The 21,409-nt window shown below is 56.5% G+C and overlaps 1 protein-coding gene across 2 annotated transcripts in view; it reads right to left on the bottom strand.

Moving 5' to 3' along the window:
- The window catches only part of MGAT5B (alpha-1,6-mannosylglycoprotein 6-beta-N-acetylglucosaminyltransferase B), a 72,329-nt gene extending 56,195 nt beyond the window's left edge, over window positions 1-16,134 (bottom strand). The window contains exons 1-2 of one of the 2 annotated variants that reach the window (XM_063352278.1): window positions 15,837-16,134; window positions 8,908-9,020 (exon numbers count right to left, since the gene is read on the bottom strand). In XM_063352278.1, coding sequence (XP_063208348.1) covers window positions 8,908-9,020; window positions 15,837-15,904 — 181 coding nt within the window. In that variant the 5' untranslated portion in view covers window positions 15,905-16,134. Of the gene's footprint in view, window positions 1-8,907; window positions 9,021-15,836 lie in introns of those variants that run through there. The other variant, XM_063352279.1, reaches the window with a different exon arrangement.
- Window positions 16,135-21,409: the final 5,275 nt, after the last annotated feature.

Raw genomic sequence — 21,409 nt, 5'->3', positions numbered from 1 at the left:
GGGCAGTAACCCCTGGTGTCACCTGGAGCCCTCAAGGATGCTTTTATTTTCCTTATTTTTAAGAGCGCTCGCTTCCCTGCCTGCAATAGCAGCTCAGTAAGAGCAGTAAAGTTTTACACGTCCATTTAAAACTCCCTTCCCACGCGCGGTTGGAGACGGGAGAAGGGTGCACGGTCACCAAGCCGACGGGGGACGCGGCACTCCGGGAATAAAGCGGGATGGCCCGTGGGGACACCAGAAACAGCGGGCACGGGAGAGGACACACATTTTAAATCAACCCCCACTTTCTCCACCCGGGCAAAGCACTGGTCCGCTCCAAAAAGGTGCGAATTAAGGCCACCCCTGTGCTGCCCATGGGGGTGCGACAGTGGCACCAGCACCCTGGGATGCCACGTGGGGTGGGGGTAGCTGACACCCACTGTCACACCCTGCAGCGCCCATCGCCAACAGCCATTCCTCAGCACAGAGCGCCACTTTAACCCGTAATTAAAGAAGCCTCCCCACACTCACCGGGAAGAGGAGCAGAATAAGTCGCTATCGCTGCCCCGTGCGGCGTTATCCGCTTAAAAGGAGCCCCTGGAGCAACCGAGCATCTGGCAGGAGCCTGGGGGGGACACAGTGCTTGAGGCAGAAAGCCCTCGCCCTGCATCTGGGCTCTGCCTTGCTTTGGCGTCTCCATTAACCCCCTTCTCCCCAACGACGCTTGGACAAGGAGGAGGCGGGAGAACGGTCCCCAGCAGCAGGAGCTGCCAGAGCAGAGCATCCCTGGGCCAGCTGGAAAGCCGGCCCCACCGCCCCAGCCTTCTTCTGGGGGAGGAAAAAGCACAAGCCCATCTTCCTCAGCACAGCTCCTCGCCAAGGAGATGCTCCCAGTACCAACCAGCTCAGCTTGGTACCAACCAGGCAACTTCTTGCAGCATCCGCCGGCTGCTCCGGCCCCCCGAGGATGCTTGGAGCGGCTTCGGATGGGACAGACTGGCTGGAACAGAGCCCCAGGAACTGAAGAGCTGCAGCGTGTCCCCTGGCTGTCATCCCTCCACCAACCACAGCCTCCAGGAGACTCAAACCCAGCTCTGGATGCAGCAGCAGGAAAATTAAGCGTTGGGGACTGGCAGGATCTGCATGTCCCCGCTGGTGCCAGGGAGGTGACACGCACCCGCTTACCCGCACCCTCTCCACGGGGACACGCTCCAGCTAATGTCCCCACCGCCACTGTGGGAAGAGGGGATCAGAGAGGGGAACCTCCCGCTGCCTTTTGAGAGGGTTTTGCATCAGTAAATTCTGGATTGAGATCGTGAGAACTGCCTCGTGCCTCCGCCTGGGCAAGCGCCCCGGCCGCTGCCCGCGGACAGCCATCCAGAGCTGCTCAGCAGACAACAGCAAAACGTAACACAAGGAGAGGGTTATAACTCATTTGGGATGAAACCAGGAATAATTAGCACTGAGTCTGCGCAGCAGAGGCTGCCCGGCTCCCTCCCTCCCTCTGCCCGTGCCCCACCATCACTTGGTTACAGGAGTCTTTGCACCTCGTCGCCTTCACCGTGCACTAAAGGCAGCAAGATAAATTTGTAACTCGCGTGACTTTTTGAAAGCAAAAAGGACACGAGCATCCCTGGAACCGCACGTCTGTGCATCCCGTCTCAGGGAGGCAGCAGCCCAAGCTCTCGCTCCCAGGTGCTCGCTCCGGCGAGGTCAGGTAAGGAAAGGGGCCGTCAAAGCCACACAGCAACTTTCGGGTATTTTAACCAACTCGAGCTCCTGTCAGAAGAGCTGTGCTCTGCCGAGGAGAAGTAATCGAGGAGCACATTGGGATCTATCACAAGTGGCAGCGTCCCAAGTTCGCAAACGGGTCCAGAAATTGCCTTTCCCAAGAGAGAGGGCACTGGGATGGGAGGACAAACGCATCCGTGTTCTGCTTTAGAGCTCCTTGGGGCTGAGCAGGCAGAGCTGAGCCGAGCCATCCCCCCTCTGCTCTCCTCCCTCGCCATGAGCTGCACGCAGAGGGTAGGCAGAGGGGCAGGATCACGCATGCAGACCTTCTCCTCCTCCTCCCCTTCCAGCACAGTTGGCTGCGAAGGAGGACAACAGAGTTATTCAAGCTCGCTCGGATGGTTAGCAAATCCGAGCTTGACCTTTCTTGAATCTTCCGTGAGAACAAACAGCAACGGTACCTGGCCACGCTAACCCAGCTGGGGATGCCGCTGGAGCAGAAGGAAAACCAGCAGAGACAGGAGCGGGAGCAAAGCACCCCTCCGAGGAGATCATGTAGGTTCTCACATTTGTATTTGGCCTCTTTGCTCCGCTCCTCGGGGAGCGATTCAAGGCATTGAAATAACACGAGATCCCATCACTTCGTGGTACTGTGACTCTGGAACGGTGAAGATGCCCTACAAAGCCCCGAACAACCTTCAACATTATCTTCTGCAGCGCAATTCCCACCTCTCCGCCCCGCTCCACCAACATCCCTGCTCTGGAGGGAATCAGAAGCCACAAACACCAAAGTATTCCGCCGTGCTGCGCAGCCTGAGACAACCTCCCCCTCTCTCCTCTTCTGTGTTCACTGATGGAAGAAATTGCTTTAAGCAGGTGAGACTCCAGGAACTGGAGCAGGCGACAGCCGCGGGAGAGGCAGAGCACTCCAGGAGCTGGAACACCGGAGGGGTGCTGGGCCCGGGGAGAGCAGGGCAGGATTTCTGCCAGCCGATGTGAAACACCATTTCCAGTACAACATGCCGCGGCTGCTGTCTGCTGGACCTCTCCCAAAAGTCCCGTATCCCAGCGCAACGAGCCAGAGCCATTCTGACGCCCCAAGAGAGCAGCGGTGCTGAGCTTCACCCACAGCCCGCATCCGCGACAGGATGCCCCAGCCCAGCGAGGGGGCCTTCCCCAGCAGGCTTTCTCCACGACTTTTCTACGTTTACTTTTCTTTCCCTGCAAAACGAATGACCAAAGCTCAGAGGCTTTCGCAGCAGAAGCTGTTCTCCGACCACCTGCACTTCTGCTGTGCCACAGACCAAGGGAAGCCCCCACAGGCGCTGGTGCGGTGCCCACCTCCAGACGGATTCCAGGTCAAGGCAGTGACCATCGCCCAGCTGCAGAAAGTTCCAGTGGCGTAGGACTGGGAAACCCCCTGCCACAGTCCACAAGCTGCTCAATATCCCACCAGGGCCCATACCCTGCAGCCCTGAGGAGGTCAGACCCCAAAACACAACTCGGCAACCTAGGACAAGGCGCAACAGCCTTGCAGAGGGTGGGCTTCACCCCAGCCCACCTGCACTTTCCAGCTTCCACTCTAAAGTCAGGTCCCCCCATTCCTGTCCTTCCTTCGTCCCCTGTCCCCACCAATCCTGTTCCCAAAGCAGTTGAGGAAACACAGATGCCAGCTGGAGAGCCCAACTGGAGGGGTTCAAGGCCAGGCTGGACGGGGCTTGGAGCAACCTGGGCTGGTGGGAGGTGTCCCTGCCCAGGGCAGGGGGTGGCACTGGGTGGGCTTTAAGGTCCCTTCCAACCCAAACCATTCTGTGATTCTGTGACTGTGGTCACCAACAGAAACCAGCTGGGGATGCTGCAGGGAGCTCGCTTTGGGGTAGAGAAAGGCAGGTGTTGGGCTCTCAAGCTGAGCACCAATCCAGGCAGGAAACACTCGAAAAGGGGTTGAAGAGACAGTTCTGGGAACAGCAACCGCACAACTCCGGCGCTCGGCAAACCACCGCTTCCCAAAGGCATTGAGATTGAAGGAGCTCAGCGCCGGAGCTGCTGTCACAGCACACCGACCCCGAGCACCGAGACAGCTCTATCTGTACGAACCACTCAAAGTACTTCTACCAAAGTACCACCAAGGTCAGATGGAATTAAATCGGAGCCCTCTTGCAAGAATCAGCCGCTCACAGCGAGGGCAGAGCTCGGCTCCAGCCATTCTGGGACACCGGGACCCGTCCCACACCTCGCGCCCTACCACGCCGGAACCAACACCAGGAGGAACCACAATTCTTTGCATTTTTGAAACCAGCTACAGCAGCTGCGGGCAATGTTCCAGCCATAACTAAACACGTTTTAACACTTAATAACCTATTTTCCGCCGCTAATCCTCTGCAGCAGCAAGCTCCACCAGCAGGATGTAGATCGCCACCGAAACCAGAGCCGGGCACAGCCGCTGCCAAATACCCCCCCAGCTGCACCGCGAGCGCCACGATTACAGATTTTGGTGCATCTTCAGGATCGGCTCGAAAGACAGACACTCAGGGGAAAAAATAAAATAAATCAAAACCCAAAAAAAACCCGCTAACATTTTAAGTTCTAAAGAGGAGAGAAGAGGGCGCAGAAAACTCAGTCTCTCGAGTCTCAAGCCGTTCCCACAGCGTCTCCCACATTCAAAATTTATAGACTTGTCTGTTCTCTTTTTTTTATCTAGATCTTTGTTTGTAGAACAAATTCTCTCAGTGGCCATTTCAAAACAAAGGAACCTTTGTCTGTGTTTACTTGACAGCAGCGGATTAGGATAAAATAACTTGTATTTCAGAAGTGGTTTTTTTTTTTTTTATTTATTATTAAGACGCAAAGCCTCTGCTGCATCGAATCACCAAGCAGAGAACCCATCTGAGGAATGATTGCTGGCACACGCCGAGAAACCTGGCTTTTGGAGAGAGCCTCCAAGAAGGGGATTCACATATAAAAATAAAATTTAAAATGGGATTAACTTTTGGACTGTGACATTATCCCTTTCTCCTTTTTATGCTCCTGCCTCACATCTATCTTCACATTGGTTTTCACCGGCTGCTCGCAGAGTTCAGAAGCCAAGAAAGCTCTGAGCAAGCCCGGGGTGTTTTCACAAGCTTCCCCTTGGACTGCAATATCCATAGTTCCGTCCTGGGCTGGTCATGACACTCAGGGGGGAAACAGGAACACCCCCAGCCCGGCCTGGACCACGATCCCTGGGTTTTACCACTTATCCACCACCCAACAGGATTTCTCCGATGTAAATGATTTCCAAGGGCTTGGATGCTGGGTTTGGTCCCCCGCGGCTCTTTGCATTGAAGTCCATGGGCAGCTTCACTCACAGAGCATCGCTGCGGAGCCTGGCGGGACACGGGGAAGGAAGGACGGGAGCAAAGCAGCCACAAAAGCCAGGATCGCCCCCGGGAAGGACCACAGGAGACGCCACTCGCTCACTACAAACACACCCGACTAAATACAGCGGCCACACTGGTAAAGCAGCCCGCAGCCAGAGCGTACGGGGAGAGGATGCTGCCAGCTTGCAATGCACAATTAATCAATTAACGAATAATGCTCGAAAGGGCCCGTTCAACCCAACGCTTCGATGAGCTCATGTGGAGAGGAAGGCAGCAGGGACCGGGCTCCTTCCCCCAGCGGGACCACCGGTGCGCTCCAGAGGGTTTCACACTGGGAGCCGGGTCCCAGGAGATACGAAATCCAGGCTTCGACACGTGGCAGACCCCAGCCCACGCACCCAGTAACTCCTCCAAAGCCAACAGCCCTCAACCTGTCCAGGTTTGTGCGAACACTGGCCCGCTTCCCACCATCACTCACACCAAGAGATAATCAGCCCAGCAAAATTAACCTGCTCCTTCAGACCAGCATCGTGCGCGTAACGGCAACAACAACAACCAGCAATATTTCTTGGGTTTCCTTGGGATCCATCACGCGTGTTAATTAAATGCCAGTTCGTTATTCAAACAGACCTGTTGAGGCTTTGCAGCACGGATAAAAAGCATATCCACATTTGTTCCCATCACCCCGCACCGAGGTTGGCGCTCAGTGTTCCTCGACGGGAGCTCGGCATCACCTCAGCCAGGAGGGACCCCTGGAACCCCTTCCCCAACCTCCTGCTCCATCCAGAGCAGACCTGAGGGTCCCACCGAGCTGCCCGCAACCTCACGCCAGCCAGATGTGTTTTGAAAGTCTCCAAGGATGGAGTTTCCCCATCTCACCAGCTTCCCACCAGCTTTGGACTCCCCATTTCCCAGTGGCACTGGTGTGGTTGCCCAGCACGCATCGTCCCTCCCTGCCTTTTTCTATGGGTGCCGTAGTTGGTTTTTCCAGCCATCAGAGCCTCCCCCAACAGCCACAACCTTTCAAAGGTGACAGAGATGGGTCTGCAGTGACAATGGCCGGCTCCTGTCCAGCTCCAGTCTTGTACATGCCATGAAGTCTTTACACTGAGGGTGGTGAGACACTGGCCCAGGTTGCCCAGAGAGGGGGTGGAGGCCCCATCCCTGGAGACATTCAAGGCCAGACTTGATGAGGTTCTGAGCAACCTGATCTAGTTAAAGATGTCCCCGCTGACTGCAGGGGGGTTGGACTAGATGGCCTTGAGAGGTCCCTTCCAACCCAACACATTCTATGAAGTCTCAGTCCTGCTCCGTTTTCAGGGTTTCTGGCCCCGTGTAGCTGCGTGCAGGGAGCCCTGCTGAGAACAGCATCACCACCCTGTGGGACGGCCAGTCCCTCTGTACCAGTATCACAGGACAGGCTGAACCCAGTCTTAACAAGCAAGAAAAAGCCCCTCAGGTTGTGCCTCCCAAGTCCTGGAGACAAAGAATATAACCTTCTTCCGAAACGGCATCCTTCCTCCAGAGATAGGAGAGAGGATACTTCATGTTTCAAAACGGTGTGTGAGACCATGAATGAACCAAACCTTCCCCAACAAGAAGCACAGCAACAGCCAAATTTGCAGCAATTCATCTGGAAGTAATGCCTTGCTTGGCAAATCCATCCAATAAAGGGGGGGGAAAAAAAAAAAAAAAAAAAAAAGGTTTTACACTGAATTTCTGAGCTTCCTGACAAAGCAAGACTTGGCTTAGCCAGTCACAGACCTAAGAGACCAAAAGCTTGACAAATTAAGAGGTCATAATTTTTTTTTCTTCTTCTTTAAATGAGACCAACCAGCCATTACCAGAAGTGACATCCAGACCCGCACAGCCTTGGAGCAAAGCAGTGGCCATCTCTGGCAAAACGGCCATTTTGGCCCCAAAATGACCCGGAGCTCAGATGCAAGAAGCTGAACCCATTTACACACCTTGATTTAATCACCTAGAGCAGTAAGTGCGGAGGACTCAGAGGTGCGAGAGCCTGAGAAAGGAGGTTTCTTTTGATCCAGCTCCAGCACTGCACCCGGTAAATCACAGCCACGCAAGGACGGGAGTCAGTGGACTCAAAGATCTGGGTTAAATTGATGACAAGAATGAGGATGGGAAAAGCCATTCCACCCCAAGGCATCCAGAAAGGGGATAAAGAAGCTGAATAATTGTATTTTTGCCATCGTTTCTCTACAATTTTAGAGTCCTCTGGGGTGGGACCAAGGGCTTCTGCAGGTTTCCAGCAACCTTTGCTGCTCTTTGCAGCACGCCCTGTGCCACCTCTCAGCCTGGGCTGGTCCCACTGTTAATCAGTCCCTCTTTGCCTGTCTTCTAGTTCTCTCCAAACTCCCCGGGGATGCTGGGGCTCTCCTGGGACAGAGGACAGGCGTAACAAGTGACACTTTTTATTCCAAACTGAAGAATCTTTTCAGGACGCATCTCCTTAAAAGCCAGATTTGGAGAAGGCGGTGGTCCGGGGGCTTCTGCCCACCCTCCTCACATGTCGCTTCTCATCCCAAGAAGGAAAAAGTCCCCTATAACCAGGCTTCAGATCACCAGCTGTGCCTGGAGTAGGGACATTAGCACAGCACCCACTCTCCTGGCAGGGGCAGGCAGCCTGACCACGATAAAACATGCAAAAAACACCGAAAGGCCCCGATCCTGCCACCCGCTCCGGCTGAGGTCAGCCCGGCAAATGCTTTGGAGAAGGGGCTTAATGGAGCTGGTGATGGGAACGATTAGGGGAGCACAGGGGGAGAAATGCGAGCCGCCGTGTGCTCCATCCACGGGGGAGAAAGCAAAGCCAGCTGCCACAGGCAGCACATCCATCTCTCTGAAAGTCAACTAAGCAGTTTACAAGCACCATCCGACTTCTGCAAACCAGCACTTTAGTCCTCTCCTCCTATAGGAAAGCAACTAGCGCTTCTTCTAGCATCACAAAGGGAGGATTTAATGCCCCAAAATCACATTCCAGGCGAGGCTGGTGAGCTCAGATCCCTCTATGCCTTTGGTACGGAGGAGGAGAAGACCCCGGTGGCCTGACCAAGCCTATCTCACCCTGCTCACCCGAGTTCAAGCGGGGCATTGCCCTCCGTGCAATTCAGTCGTGCTGTCCAGGCTGGGATCGCAGAGGAAAAGTCAGGGCAAAGCTCAATTCAATGGAGCGACATCCTCCCCCAGCCAGGGTAGGACACGACCCTCCCACCACAGAAGCCGTCTGTGAGCTGACTGCACATCCCACCAAAAAAGGTGTTTTAACAAATGTAGCAGAAAACGCGCTTGCTAAAAAACAGAATATTTCTCTTCCACATCTCAGTACCTCCACGAAACCACAAAGGCCTTTTCTTTTCCCATCCCTAAGGAACAATTTCCACTCCCTGCAGACCAAAACTGCCCCAAACCACCGAGCCCTCCAAGCACCCTTAGCACGTGGGACCGGGTGCAGCCCACGCAACCCACACCGCCGCCAGCAGCAGCAGGTCTAATCCCATCACCCGCCTTTTCCCATCCCTCTCCTGAGAGCCAGGGTCAGCATCCACACGTCCCCGCTGTGCCTGTACACCTCGGGATGCGAACGCAGCCAGGTTTGAGCCACACGGCTGCAAAAATGCCCCAAGCCACGGCAAGAAGTGCCAACAGGACCCTGAGCCACCCTGACGTCCCTGAAATGGGTCAGGAGGGAGCCTTGGGAATGGAGGCATCCAAGCATCACCCTCCCCCTGCATCCCTGGCGCTCATCAGCTCAGCTGGACCACAGCGTGGGGTTCATCGAGCACCCCGCGGGACAGAACGGGCACGGAAACGGGCTTACCTTCAGTCCGGATGGTGAAGGGGGAGTCCCCCAGGCGCTTGGCTGAGAACTGCCCTCCCAGCGACGTCATTAGGAAGCACAGGGTGAAAAATCCAATGCCCAGCACGAATATCCTGCGGGAGAGAAAGCACAGCTGCAGCGAGGGGTGACGAGCAACCAGCTCTCTCCTGTGACAGCCCCACCACCCTTCGCCCCCCGGGGTCATCCTTCTGCACAGCAGCATGAGCTGCTTTTTTGGGGGGATGCCTGGAAGAGGCATCCGGAACAATCCTTGCCTCCTCCCCAACCGCTCCATCCCCGTGGCTCACCCTCTCCAGCCCAGGGGAGGAGCATCTCTGCCGCCCCAGCCCCATAACAGCACGCCAGTGAGGTCCCTCACAGCCAGACCCACACACGTTTCATGAAGAGCCCCGAGATGCTTCTGCCCAAACCCTGGCACCGAGCAGGCGGGTTTTGCCTGAGAACACCCTCCGAAATCCCTGCAGCCTGCTCTGACACTCGACAGGGAGCAGAGGACTTGTGCCTTCAGAGGGAAAGCTGAGCCAGCCCACGACTGCCCATGCGATGCTCCACTACATCCAGCCCAGTAGCCCAACAGCCCCAGCAGACCGCAGGAACCACCACAATAAACAATTCCCACATTCCTCCTGGGACAGCCCAGAGAAAAGACAGACCTTGTACCTTCCCTTCCTCCTAAAGGATCTAAAAAAAACCCTATTTTTTTTTTTAAAAAAAAGGTCTTTTGTTCCCCTGTAACTAGGCCACTGGTATTTGCCATTGTGCTCAGCGTTGCCTGCGCACAGCAGGACGAGGATGGACACGTGCTGGCAGCACACGTGGTGGCCTGGGACCATCCCATCACTGCTTTGTTCACCCAGAGCGTGGGATGGCGCAGCAGGAAAGCGGCTCCCAAGGGATGTGCCGGGCAGGATGCCGACCCCCACGTCGCTCCCAGCCGAGCTCACAGAATCATAGAATGGTTCGGGTTGGAAGGGACCTTAAAGATCATCTAGTTCCAACCCCCCTGCCCTGGGCAGGGACACCTCCCACTAGATCAGGTTGCTCAGAGCCCCGTCCGGCCTGGCCTTAAAAACTTCCAGGGATGGGGCTTCCACCACCTCTCTGGGCAGCCTGTTCCGGTGTCTCACCACCCTCATGGTGAAGAACTTCTTCCTAACGTCCAGGCTGAATCGACCCATCTCTAGTTTTAATCCATTCCCTCTAGTCCTACCATCACCCGACATCCTAAAAAGTCCCTCCCCAGCTTTCCTGTAGGCCCCCTTGAGATACTGGTAGGCCACTATAAGGTCTCCTTGGAGCCTTCTTTTCTCCATGGTCACCTCCAGCTGCGAGAGAGGCAGGAGCTCTCAGCACTGCTCCTATTCAGGCCAAATTTAGGCTCCGTAACTTTTTTGGGATGTGAAAATGCCGAAGGCAGGAGCTCTGTGCAAGTGAGAGGGTTCACGTGCAGCAGGGAGCGTAAAGCCAAGCCTTCCCGTCTCCCCGGTGCGCAAGCAGGACACGCTGCGCCAAGGGACGGACAGCTGGCTTCTTTCCACCACTCAGGGATGCCGCTGCCGCCTCCGAGTCCCCGCGGAGCTGCAGCATCCTCCAACAGGCACACGGGCAGAGCCGCCACCAGGCACCACGTACGGCAGCTCCCCGAGCCCCAGCGGGATCTCCGCCGGCCAACCCGAGGCAAAATTCAAGGAGGAGAAGGAGAAAGAGACAGGAGGAGAAGGAGACAGAAGGAGAAAAGACAACCGCCCGCCAGCCGTGTGAAACAGCGGGTTTGTCTTCGAACAGACAAATCCTATGTGGGATCAGGAGCTGAGCAAGCCCTCAGGGGCTCTCGCAGCAGCCCCGAGCCGAAGGGAAGCAAACCACCAGGGACAGGAACCAGTAACTCCTCTTCACAAGTTCACAGCACTATCCGCGGGGCTCAGGAGCCACGCGCAGAAACACAGAGGAGCTGCCCGACACCCAAACCAGGTTTTTCCAGAGAAAGGCTTGCAAAGGAACGCCACAGCCCTCCACCTAGTCGTAATTGTGTAGTTAAAAGGCAGCGGATTAGGAGCCAGCCATTAAGTCTGGGCTACAACGTGCCAGCATTGCAATTATCTGTTGCTGGAAAGGGTTGGCAAAATAAAGTAACTCGCTTCAAAGCGCTCATTAGCTACCGGAGATGTTGTGGAGAGCTGAAGTACAGCGTCAAGCAGCTCAGGAAGGACTGGGCTTCCCCAGGGAGATGTGCTGGAGGAGCTGCCAGGGCAGGTCCCTACTGCCCCAGCACGGCATGGCCAGCCTTCTCCTGCCCGGAGAATTCCTGGGAAAGACATGGTGCCTCCGTGGGACCCCACAGGCTCCCTACCTCCATCCCGATGACGCACACCTGAGCCCCAGACCCAGGGCAGCTTTACTCTCAGCATCAGGCAGCTCAAGAGCAAAGGGTTTCCTTCCTCTGCCGGCTCCGAGGAGGATCAGCCCTGCCCACCACAGACGGGCATCTAACCCCCATCCATCCCCCTCTGCCCCCACGGATCAGCCCTGCCCCCTCCCCAGTTGGGTCCCAGCAGACCAAGGTCAGCTGGCTCCAGACCAGCAGCACCCCAGCCCTCTTCTTACCTCCCTAATAAGAGAAAAGGCAACACCCTGGGCTCATTAGCCTTAACGAGCTCTGCGAGCAGCACACTCAACCCAGAGCAAACACTCACTGACCCCTTTGGAGACCCACAGTCAGGCTCTGGGAGAGCTGGTCCACCTGGGAGAGGGGACACTCGAGTGCATGGGTAAATCTGCCCGACAACCCTGCGCAGGCACTGCGGGAGCGAAGCAGCGCCAGCCCCTTTTATTTCTGAATGAGCCTGTCCCGCGGGGGGGTGGAAAGCAGTTTAAACAAGCTATAAAAAGCATCGTGCACTCGGCTAATCCAGGCTCCTGTCCCTGAAGACCTGTCTATAGGCACAGCCAGTGAGCCCTACAAGCAGCCGCCAGCGGAGCACAGACATCCCTGCCCGGCAGATGCTGATGAACCATCAAACTGCGGCATTTACACGTGGAGATGACTACAGACCTCAGCCCCTCTCCCAAAGCAGACCTGGGAGAAGGGTTTCCAGAGACTCGTGGTCCAGCTCCGGCAGGGAAGTGATTGCGGAGGCAGCAGAGCATCCCTGATGCTGCAAAGCAACGTGGTGTCCCAGAAATTGCGTGGGGAAGTGCTGATTTGGGGACATCAGTCCGTTCCCATTATCACAGCCTGTGCCCAGCCACGCAGCACAGTGCTGCTCTCGCGAACAGGACGGAGGGGGTGGCAGCACCCATCTCAGCCTCGGAGGGATGAATTTGTCCTTAGAGCAGGAGAGGGCGAAAGCCGTCTGCCATGGCACCTCCCCGGCAGGAGAGGACAACAGCACAGTGGAGCGGGCACAGGCTGGAGGAGGAGGAGGTCAAAGCCCAGCTGTGCCCCACAACCGAGGGTCTTCCCTGGGAGCACATCATGGTACAAAACCCACCCAAAGTCCCCTTCCTGATGCCAACCGCCTCCTTCCCCCAAGGGACCTTTTAATGAAGCATCACCTGATTATAATAATAAGAGCTCTTCGTTCTCGCCCCTCCTATTGACAATATCTTCATCATTATGCAAGACCTTGTTTACACATTTTAATCTTCATAATTACACTCTGGCAAGGAGTGAAACACCAAGAAGAAAGAAAAAGAGGAAGGAAAGAAAAAGATTCAAAGGTGATCTATGCTCTAGTATCTCATTAGGAGCCAAAATCTTTTTGGTTTTGACTGGATTACAGGGAGAATAGGGGAGACGCAGGATGCTTTTTCCTCTAAAAAAGAGGGATCGGAGCCGAACTGGAATTGATGTGCTTTAGGAGAGACGTGGGTCCAGCCCAGCAGCAGTGCTCCGGGGAGCAGGGAGCTGCAGGGACGGGTCTCAGCCTGAGGACCCATCACTTCTACTTTGTGCTGATCTTCTCCAGGTGAATAAAAATGCCTGGCCCAGCTTAACTGAGCAGCAACTCCTTATGCAGAAACCATGAGGTAGGTAAAAACATACCGGAGCCCAGATCTTCCAAATTGCCCATCAAATGCACTGGGTCCTCTGCCCCCAAAATCAAGCCTAACTCACTGAAGACCGTGGAGCTCCAATGACCAAGTAACATTTACTCTGCACTCTGCCATCACACATCGCATTTAATCCATCGCCCGGCCAGGGTTCTGGTGCCAAGTCCCTCTCCACGTCCTCCCCAAACCGAAATATTCACAATGCTGAGCTCTGGTTCGATACCCAAAAGAGAAGGAAGCCAAATTCTCCGAGTCTTTAGTGAAAATTGCAAGTGATGTCACAGCCATTGCAGATTTTGGCCCATGCAACTGAAAGCTGGATGCGGCCAGGAGGGTCTGAGAGATGAGCTGGGAAGCGATGGGGGGAGGAAGGTGTCACGGGGCTGCGACACCGGGGTTGTGCCCACGGTGCTGCATCACCCAGCGGGGACCTACGGGGAGAACATTACGCAGGTGCGCGGGGAACCCAAGGGAACAGTAATATCTTTTATTAGAGCAGTTTTCAACACCCAAGGCTCTCGAACCCCAAAGCTGAGCCACAATTCCTAGCAGCAGCAGCAGCCAGGCTGACACACGATGCTCCCTCTCCAGCAAACCTTGTTTCGCTCCGAGCCCAACACCGTCGCGGCGCTGTCAAAATGATGCTCAGCCACAGGAATCTTCCTCCACGAAGGGGAGCACAGCGAATTCTCTTCCTGGCCAATGTCTTAGACACGTGAAAAGCCTGGCTTTGCTTTCCAGCTGACAAACTTGCCTGAATTCCCCATGTTCCGCAAAACCAACAGCTGGGTGAGCTGGACCCATGGTGAATTCTTGCCGGAAATCCAGCACTGTCACAAACGAAACACCTTTTGGGGCTGAGATGAAGTCAGAGCCGTCCTCGGACATTCCTAGAAACACTGATTTGCTCTCCCTCCCCTTCCCATTCACCTTCGCAGCTCAGGGCTTTGCATTGCTTTGCTAAGCATGTCTGGAGCGTGATTAATTAAATGTTTTGGTGGAAAGGGTCAGGTTTCCTGTTCTCTGTTTGCTCATGGCACCGCTGCCAGGAGTCTAGACCAGGTGAGGGATTGTACCATGGGCTTCCGTGGAGCAGCGCGGCTTTGCCCAGCCAGCAACGAGCACTGGATTTACAGGACCCATCCTGAATTGCCAGTATCTTCTCCCGCTCCTGCAGGTCGTCCCTGATTCACCCCAGCTGCGAAGGTGGGGTGCTGATTGATTTGCACCAGGTTACAGCTGGAGTGGGGCAGTGCCATCGCTTGCCCAGGCTGGGCTGGGGGCAAGGCGACACAAGACTGTGGCATGGAGGGGTCAGGCTCAGCAGAACACCAACGTGGAGGAGGCACAGAGCTGGATGCTGCGGGACACCTAGGAAAGTCTTGGGAATACCTCCACTTACACAGGGGAAGCCTGACTGGTTAACAACAGGGTCACCCCGCTGGTTCCAGTGGCACTCGTACTGGTCTGCACTGGTTTGAGAGCAGAGGCCACTCCAGGGCACACAGACAGCACCGTGCTGGGGCTTCGCTCTGGTACGGACACCAGGGACCCTCCAGCCTGGTGCTCTCCTGCCATCACAAACCCCTTGTCCACACACATCCTCATCTCCAACGGGACTTTGTGACCACCGTGCGTCTCAGTCCCTGCGCTGCTCCAGCCTGAGCCCAGGTCACTCCTGAAGACGGGCTCTCCCTGCCCCAGGAGCGATGCCTGGGGCACCGGGGGGAGCGAGGCCACTCACTACAGACTTCAAACCCACTGAAGAAAGCAAACAGCCAAGCAAAGAGCACCCTGGGGTGCACACGTCCTTCCCACCTCTCCCACTGCCCTTCCCCAGCCCGTGCTCGGAGCAAGCCTGAGCCGTGGGGACCCTTCGTGCCCCTGCTTCGCCACCGCTTTCCGACACCACCTTGGCCAAGTCCCCCAGCCCCAGGGCACTGCTGCGGGATCCGGCCGCAGGAATCCCTCCAGGCAAGCGGCGCAGAGCCAGACAGCTCCCGGGGAGCGGGCAGACAGCATCGTCAAACCTGAGCGCAAGCACCAAGCAGAGCAAGCACAGCCCCATCCTCCTTCCCAGCTCCAGGCGGTGGCCTGGGCGAAGCACAAAGGCAGCGAGCAGATCCCTCTGGTGATCCCAGGTGATCCCTGTCCCCCAAACGCAGCAGGGAGCGCTGGCAACCACTGGGCTGGGCTCATCCCACCCTGTGCTTCACCCCCTGGCACCTTCCCCTTCTGGGATTAGCGGTCCCTCTCCCCATATTAAAACCAAGCAATTCCCAGCGCCTCCCGTGTGTCTCAAGCCACAAGCATCTCCGGTGGAATAAGGACGTTGGAGAGCAAGGACTGGAGGGGGAAAAAGAATGCATGAGAAGCAAAACCAGGGAGAGTTACACCAAGGGGGAAAAAGCAATAGGTGGGCAGGAGCGTGCTGGAGACAGAGGGTTCCCAGCTGGGATACCAGCCCCAGCCCTGCCCCCAGTTCAGGGTGGGTTTCAAAATCCCCATCAGCGCGAGTGGATTTAAACCAGAGGAACCGACTCCCCCCGAGTACCAACACCTCTGAGAAAAGTATTAAAAAAAGACAGCATCAAAAAGCCCTGTAATTAACCCCCAAAAAGATACCGGCGTGACAAGTGAACTGGGAGCCACCAGAGAGCGAGCGCTGCAGGACCAGCACGCTGACCTGCGGGCAAACTTGCCTGTATCCCTGACATCCTCACCTGGGCTTAACCCCCCCACACACCCCACGGCGACCCACAGAAACCGCCACCTCCCCCCGCAAAACGTGCTCCGACGACCGCTTCCCACCCGAGCAAGGCGGGGACACACACGCAAGAAAATAACAACTTTACCTAAAGGGTCTCAAGGTGACGAGGCATCTCCTGACCATTATCTTCCCATCCGCGTTGACTGTGATCATCGTTCAAAGTTGCGGGGGGGGGGGGGGGCGGCCCCCGCACCCCCCAGAAAAAAAAAAACAAACCACCCCCACCACCCCCCAGCCCGCACCGGGGCTCAGCGGGCGGAGCGCGGGGCTCCGCGGGGGCGCATGGCGGGGCGCGGAGCACCTCCACCACCCCCCCCCCGCCTCCCCGCCCGCCTTACCCCTACCCGCGGCCGGCCGAGCCCATCGCCGGGCCAGCTCCGCTCCCGCTCAGCCCGTGCGGAGCCCCGCACCGCACCGCACCGCGCCCCGCTCCGCGCAGCCCCCGCCGAGGCAGCTCCGCCCCGCACCGCCCCGCGGAGGCTGCGCCGGGCCCGGCGTGCCATCTAGCGGCTGCGGGGCGGGGGTGCCCACCGCGGGGGGGGGGGGGGGGTTGTGGTTATTCCCTGGGGCTGCTGCTGCCGGGGGGGTGCGGGGGGAGAGGCATTTCTGGGGGGAGAATGGCTGTTTCATGGCGAGGGGGGGAGCGCTGCATGCTCGGGCAGGTGACAGCCCCCGGCGTGGTGACTTCGAGAGATGGGGGTGGCCCTTATTGGGAAAAGTAAGGGGGGGGTCAAACCACCACGCAGCCCCCGCGGGCGCTGTTTGCTTTTGGGGGGTGCGGGGAGCAGGGCAAGCCCCGCTTCTGGGGACAAAGGGGGGGGTCCAGAGTCTGGCTCTGACAGCGCCGGCGTGTGGCTTTGCCCCCCATCACCCTGCTTTCTTCCTTGGGGGGGTGGTGTCACAGTCACGGCCCACAACGTGGCTTCCCCGTGTCCCCAGGCAGCCGTGGGTGCTGCCGAAGGGCCCAGGGTGGCGTGGAGGGGCCGGGAGGCAGCGGGGCATCCTTGGGCAGACAAAGACGGGGCCGCGGGAGCTGAGGCAGGAGAAGCAGCTGCTGAGCTCAGCAGAGGTGTGCCCGGCTCACGGCGGGAAGGTGACAGCCACAAAAACCCTCCCAACGCCTCGGGGTTAAAGGAGCTGAATGCAGACGGAGCCCGGAGACACCCCATTTCCAACCCCCGCCGCGAGGGTGCCATGGGTGCACCCCGGCGGCGGCGAGGGAGGGGATGCATCGCGCCGTGGGGCGAGAACGAAATCGCAGAGAGCTGGAAGGAGAGCGTTGTCCTCGGTGTGCACGCTTGGCCGGGCTCCGGGACAGGATCAAGCTGTTTTCCGGGGGGGCTGTGGTGCGAACAGGTCCCCCTCGTGCCATGCTGTCCCTCTCCACACTCAATGCCACCGTGAGCACCGTACGGCACAGGGTGACATCGGGGCAAAGCGGCCCCTTTGCCTTCCCCACAGCTGGATGCTCTCCTCCTGCGCTCTCCCAGCCCTTCTCCATCCCGCGTGCTTCCTGAGCGAGAAATACTCTTCCAGACCCCCCCAGCCCGGTGTGGCTCAACCATCTGCTCTGTGGGGTCTGTGCAATTATTACAGCGCCCTCCCGGCACCCAAGCACCCCCCTCATTTATAAACTAATTGCAGGCTCCTCTGCTTGTGCAGAATCCCGGTGTTTTCCCATGAGGCTGAGGAAAAGCCGCTTTATGACTGCTGTGATACCGTAACTCCCATTTCCATAGGGATCTCTGGCACTCACTCCGCTTCCTTCTCCCTGGTGTAAAGCAGGGCGGGCTCCCGGCAGCGTATGCTGCAAGAGCATCAGCCACAGGCGAGCTCCGAGACGGAAGACAGCTGGAAATTTTCCACAAAACAGCACTTTCTCCCCATGAAACAGCACTTTTTTGCCAAGGAGAAGCAAGAATAAAAAAACCATATCCTTTAGGGTTTCATAAATACCAAAGGATTTTTGCGTTCATCCGTGTTTTTCCTGGACAGGGGATGGGGAAGGAGCCCTGGCCACAGCGGGACTGAGCGGGATGATGGCAGGCTGGGGCAGAGGGACGCGCAGGCTGAGGATCTGCAGAGAGGGTGGCTCAGAAGCAGCGGTCAGCGCTGTCAGGCCAAAATCAAACCCTTAGATCCGCTCTCCCTGACCTTCGATACGGGCAGCCCAACCCCTGGGCAAGGACACCCCTCCCTGAACCCCCTGGAGACATTGTGGACATGAGCGTGCAGAGCCTCTGGGCTGGATAGACACCTGACTCCAGCCAGGCGACCTCAGTCCTCAGCATTTTTAGTGTAGTTCGGAGAATTTTGGTGCATCTGGCCTTCTCTGGAAAAAACACTTGGTTTTCTTGTCTAGGTTTAGATCAGACCTTAGGAAGAAGTTCTTTCCAGTGAGGGTGGTGAGACACTGGCCCAGGTTGCCCAGAGAGGGGGTGGAGGCCCCATCCCTGGAGACATTCAAGGCCAGGCTGGATGAGGCTCTGAGCAACCTGATCCAGTTGAAGATGTCCCCGCTGACTGCAGGGGGGTTGGACTAGATGGCCTTGAGAGGTCCCTTCCAACCCAACACATTCTGTGATTGTATGATTCTTAACCCAGCCTTTGTGAAGGAGGGAAGCAGCAGACTCACGAAGGTGCTGTGGGCACCCTACCACCCCTGATCTCCTTGCTCTCGCCTGCTCCCTCCATTCCCGGCTCCTGCTCCTCCACCAGGAGACCTTGTGTCCTCATCTGAACTGTAAAACCACCTTCAAACCTGCTGTTTGCCCGCTGACTGCTCTGGAGAGCATCACTCCAGCCGGCAGCGGGAGGCAGAGCCGCTGGCTCTGAGCCCGGCTCAGCGTGGTGGGGCTGGAAACCCTCCTAACGCGTGTAAACACCCGACGGGAAGTGGTCAATCCCCCGTGCCAGGAGCCGGCTGCGCCTTCCCGAGAGGCTGGGAGGAAAACAGAGCATCCCATGCTGGGGAATGAAGAGCGAGGGGCTACAAGAGTTCCAGCGTGGGGGGAATTTTGCTGTGGGACGGGACGATCCCACACTCGATGATCTTAAAGGTCGCTTCCAACCTAGGTGATTCTATGCCAGTGCTGAGGTCCTTCTGCGCATCCTGCAAGCGCCGGGTCGTGCTGAGCAGCAGCATCCCAGCAGGCAAAGGCCGGGGTATGACGAGGCCCGATACATCAATTTTGTAAGATTTAGGGGTGAGGGTCATGGTGGGGGGGAGAAGGGATGAGGGAGGAGATGGTGCCCCTCCATGGCTCACTCCAGGGCTGACCACAGGCCGGATAAGGCCCCCACCAGCCCCCCCGCAAGGCCATGGCCGTTTCTCCGGCAGGCAGAAGGCAGCTCAGCCGCCTTGGTATCCTCCAGGTGCCTGCTGTAGCCAGCCAAAAATAAAAAATTAAAAAATAAAAATAAAAAATTTAAAAATAAAAAATTTTAAAAAATAAAAAATAAAAAATAAATAATTTAAAAATAAAAAATTTTAAAAAATAAAAAATAAAAAATAAATAATTTAAAAATAAAAAATTTTAAAAAATAAAAAATAAAAAATAAATACAATTAAACCTAAAAATTACAATAAAAACCTAAAAATTACAATTAAATAAATAAAATAAAAAATAAAAATAAAAAATAAAAATAAAAAATAAAAATAAAAAATAAAAAATAAATACAATTAAACCTAAAAATTACAATAAAAACCTAAAAATTACAATTAAAAAAAATAAAATAAAAAATAAAAATAAAAAACAAAATGCAGAAGTCCACTCTTGGCAACCCTCACTCAACACGCTTTCGTCTCGCCAGCACGCCCGCCGGCAATGCCCGTTACCCTGCCCGGCAGCACACAGGCATGGGCGATGCTGTAACAGCCCCATTAGCGAGGCGCAAACCCCCCCAAAGCCCGCGGCTAGCAGGGGAGCCCCGACGTGCAGGGACATCTCCGCGGCCAGGCCAGGGAGGGAGGGAGGGAGGCCACCGGAGCCCGCTGCTCCCCTTGCCGCGCGTCCCCAGCCTCTCCTCGCAGAGCACCCGGCGAGTCCAGGAGGGAGAGGGATTTTCTGGAGATGGGGAAAGGCATCTCTCGGGGTGGGAGGGAGCAGGGATTGCCCCCCGACGCTGGCCGGGGAGCCAGGCAGGGCTGCCTCTGTCGCTCTCAGCTCCCGCCAGCGCCGGGGCGTGGGATCCCTCACTCCGTGGATGGAAACGTGGCGTTCATCGGCCCCGCGGGGCCCTCGTCCCCCCGGGGAAGCGCGGCAGCAGACGGTCCCTTCCCTCTGCTGCTGCTCGAAACAAAAGCTTAACTAACTACCAGTTCTCTCGCTGTTTCGAGGGATAAATCTAAAATCCAAGGATGGTAATAAAGCGGTGAATTATCTTCTTTGGCAGATAAGGAGCAACGTCCCCAAAAATCAATATGCTGAAGTTATACGCGTACACACACACACACATGGATGTTTGTTACTATTACAAATCGGGCAGCAGCAGGGAATGGAGAGAACCCGCTCAGCAGCCGCCTGGTATGAAAGAAACCAGTTTCCCACCAGTTAGAGCCCCTGCCCAGCCAGAGGCAGACAGGGAGCAGCTCCGGTACGGGCTCCAGCCAGCCACCTCCGTGGTCCTGCTTGTGACCTGCGGTTCCAGCTCCGAGCATCCTCCGGCAGCCAGGACTCGCCCCACGCCACTGGTCCCACAAAAGACCTCAGGAATTTTCCACTGATCTCGAGCAACCGTGTTCCCCTGCGTCCCAACGCTCCCTAACCCAGGCATCGCTGGGCAGAACATGGGGGTTCAGACAACCACAACTGGAGAAAAAGGGTTATAAAGGCAAAGTGGGCTGTAAACCACCCTAAATAAAATATCACACTCCTGTGAAGGGCAGACACTGACAGTCAGAGCTGCTCAGCCGCAGGCGGCAGAGCCGTGGGCACCTCCAGACAAGTCACAGTGACAGCGTTTATCTTGGCTTTTGGTGAGCAATGCCCAAGTGCTGCTGGGGCCCCAAAGGCACCCCAGGACCCTCCAGTCCCCGCTCCAGCCCAGGACCCTTCTTCATCAACGCTTTCCAGAGCCTGGGGCTCAGACTCTGCCCATGTTTCCTCTTGGAGCCTCCTCTCGAGCCTCAAGCTGCTGGGCCTTCATGGAAAAATAATGCTCCACAGAGGGAGGAGAATCGCGGTAAACCACCGAGCTGTAATGTGCTACGACAAGCTACTTTCTCAAGTTCTCCCCGCGCACAATTTTGCCCTTGAGATAAGAAATATAATTTGATCGCGGGAGCTGCAATGCCCAAATGCTTTGGGCATAAGATCACTTAGTCACAGCAACTTCTCCGTCCTGCCCCAAGCGACATTGCTGGGGACAAGGCGCTCTTTATTGATATAAAACAACTTAGCTCCGTCACTGGCTCAGCCTCAATTACCGCATTCACGCCTCTGTCTATCTCTGTAGCAACAAGGCGGAGAGGCTTCAAGCCTGGTACCCATCTCCCGCGCCAGCCAGCATCACCAGCCGCCCCTTGGTGGAGAAACGCCTGCCAGCACCGGGCTCCCGCTGCACCGGGGGCTCCCGTAGGGCTGCGATGCCCGTACAGGCAGTCCTGCTCCACCCCTGCAACGCATCGGGGCTTTCTGCCTGTTCCCAGCCCTCCTG

The sequence above is a fragment of the Chroicocephalus ridibundus genome, chromosome 14 (genome assembly GCF_963924245.1).
Source record: "Chroicocephalus ridibundus chromosome 14, bChrRid1.1, whole genome shotgun sequence".
In the NCBI taxonomy this organism is placed as follows: Eukaryota; Metazoa; Chordata; class Aves; order Charadriiformes; family Laridae; genus Chroicocephalus; species Chroicocephalus ridibundus.
The sequence above is the reverse complement of the archived record's forward strand: the minus strand, read 5'-3'. Positions and strand labels throughout refer to the sequence as shown.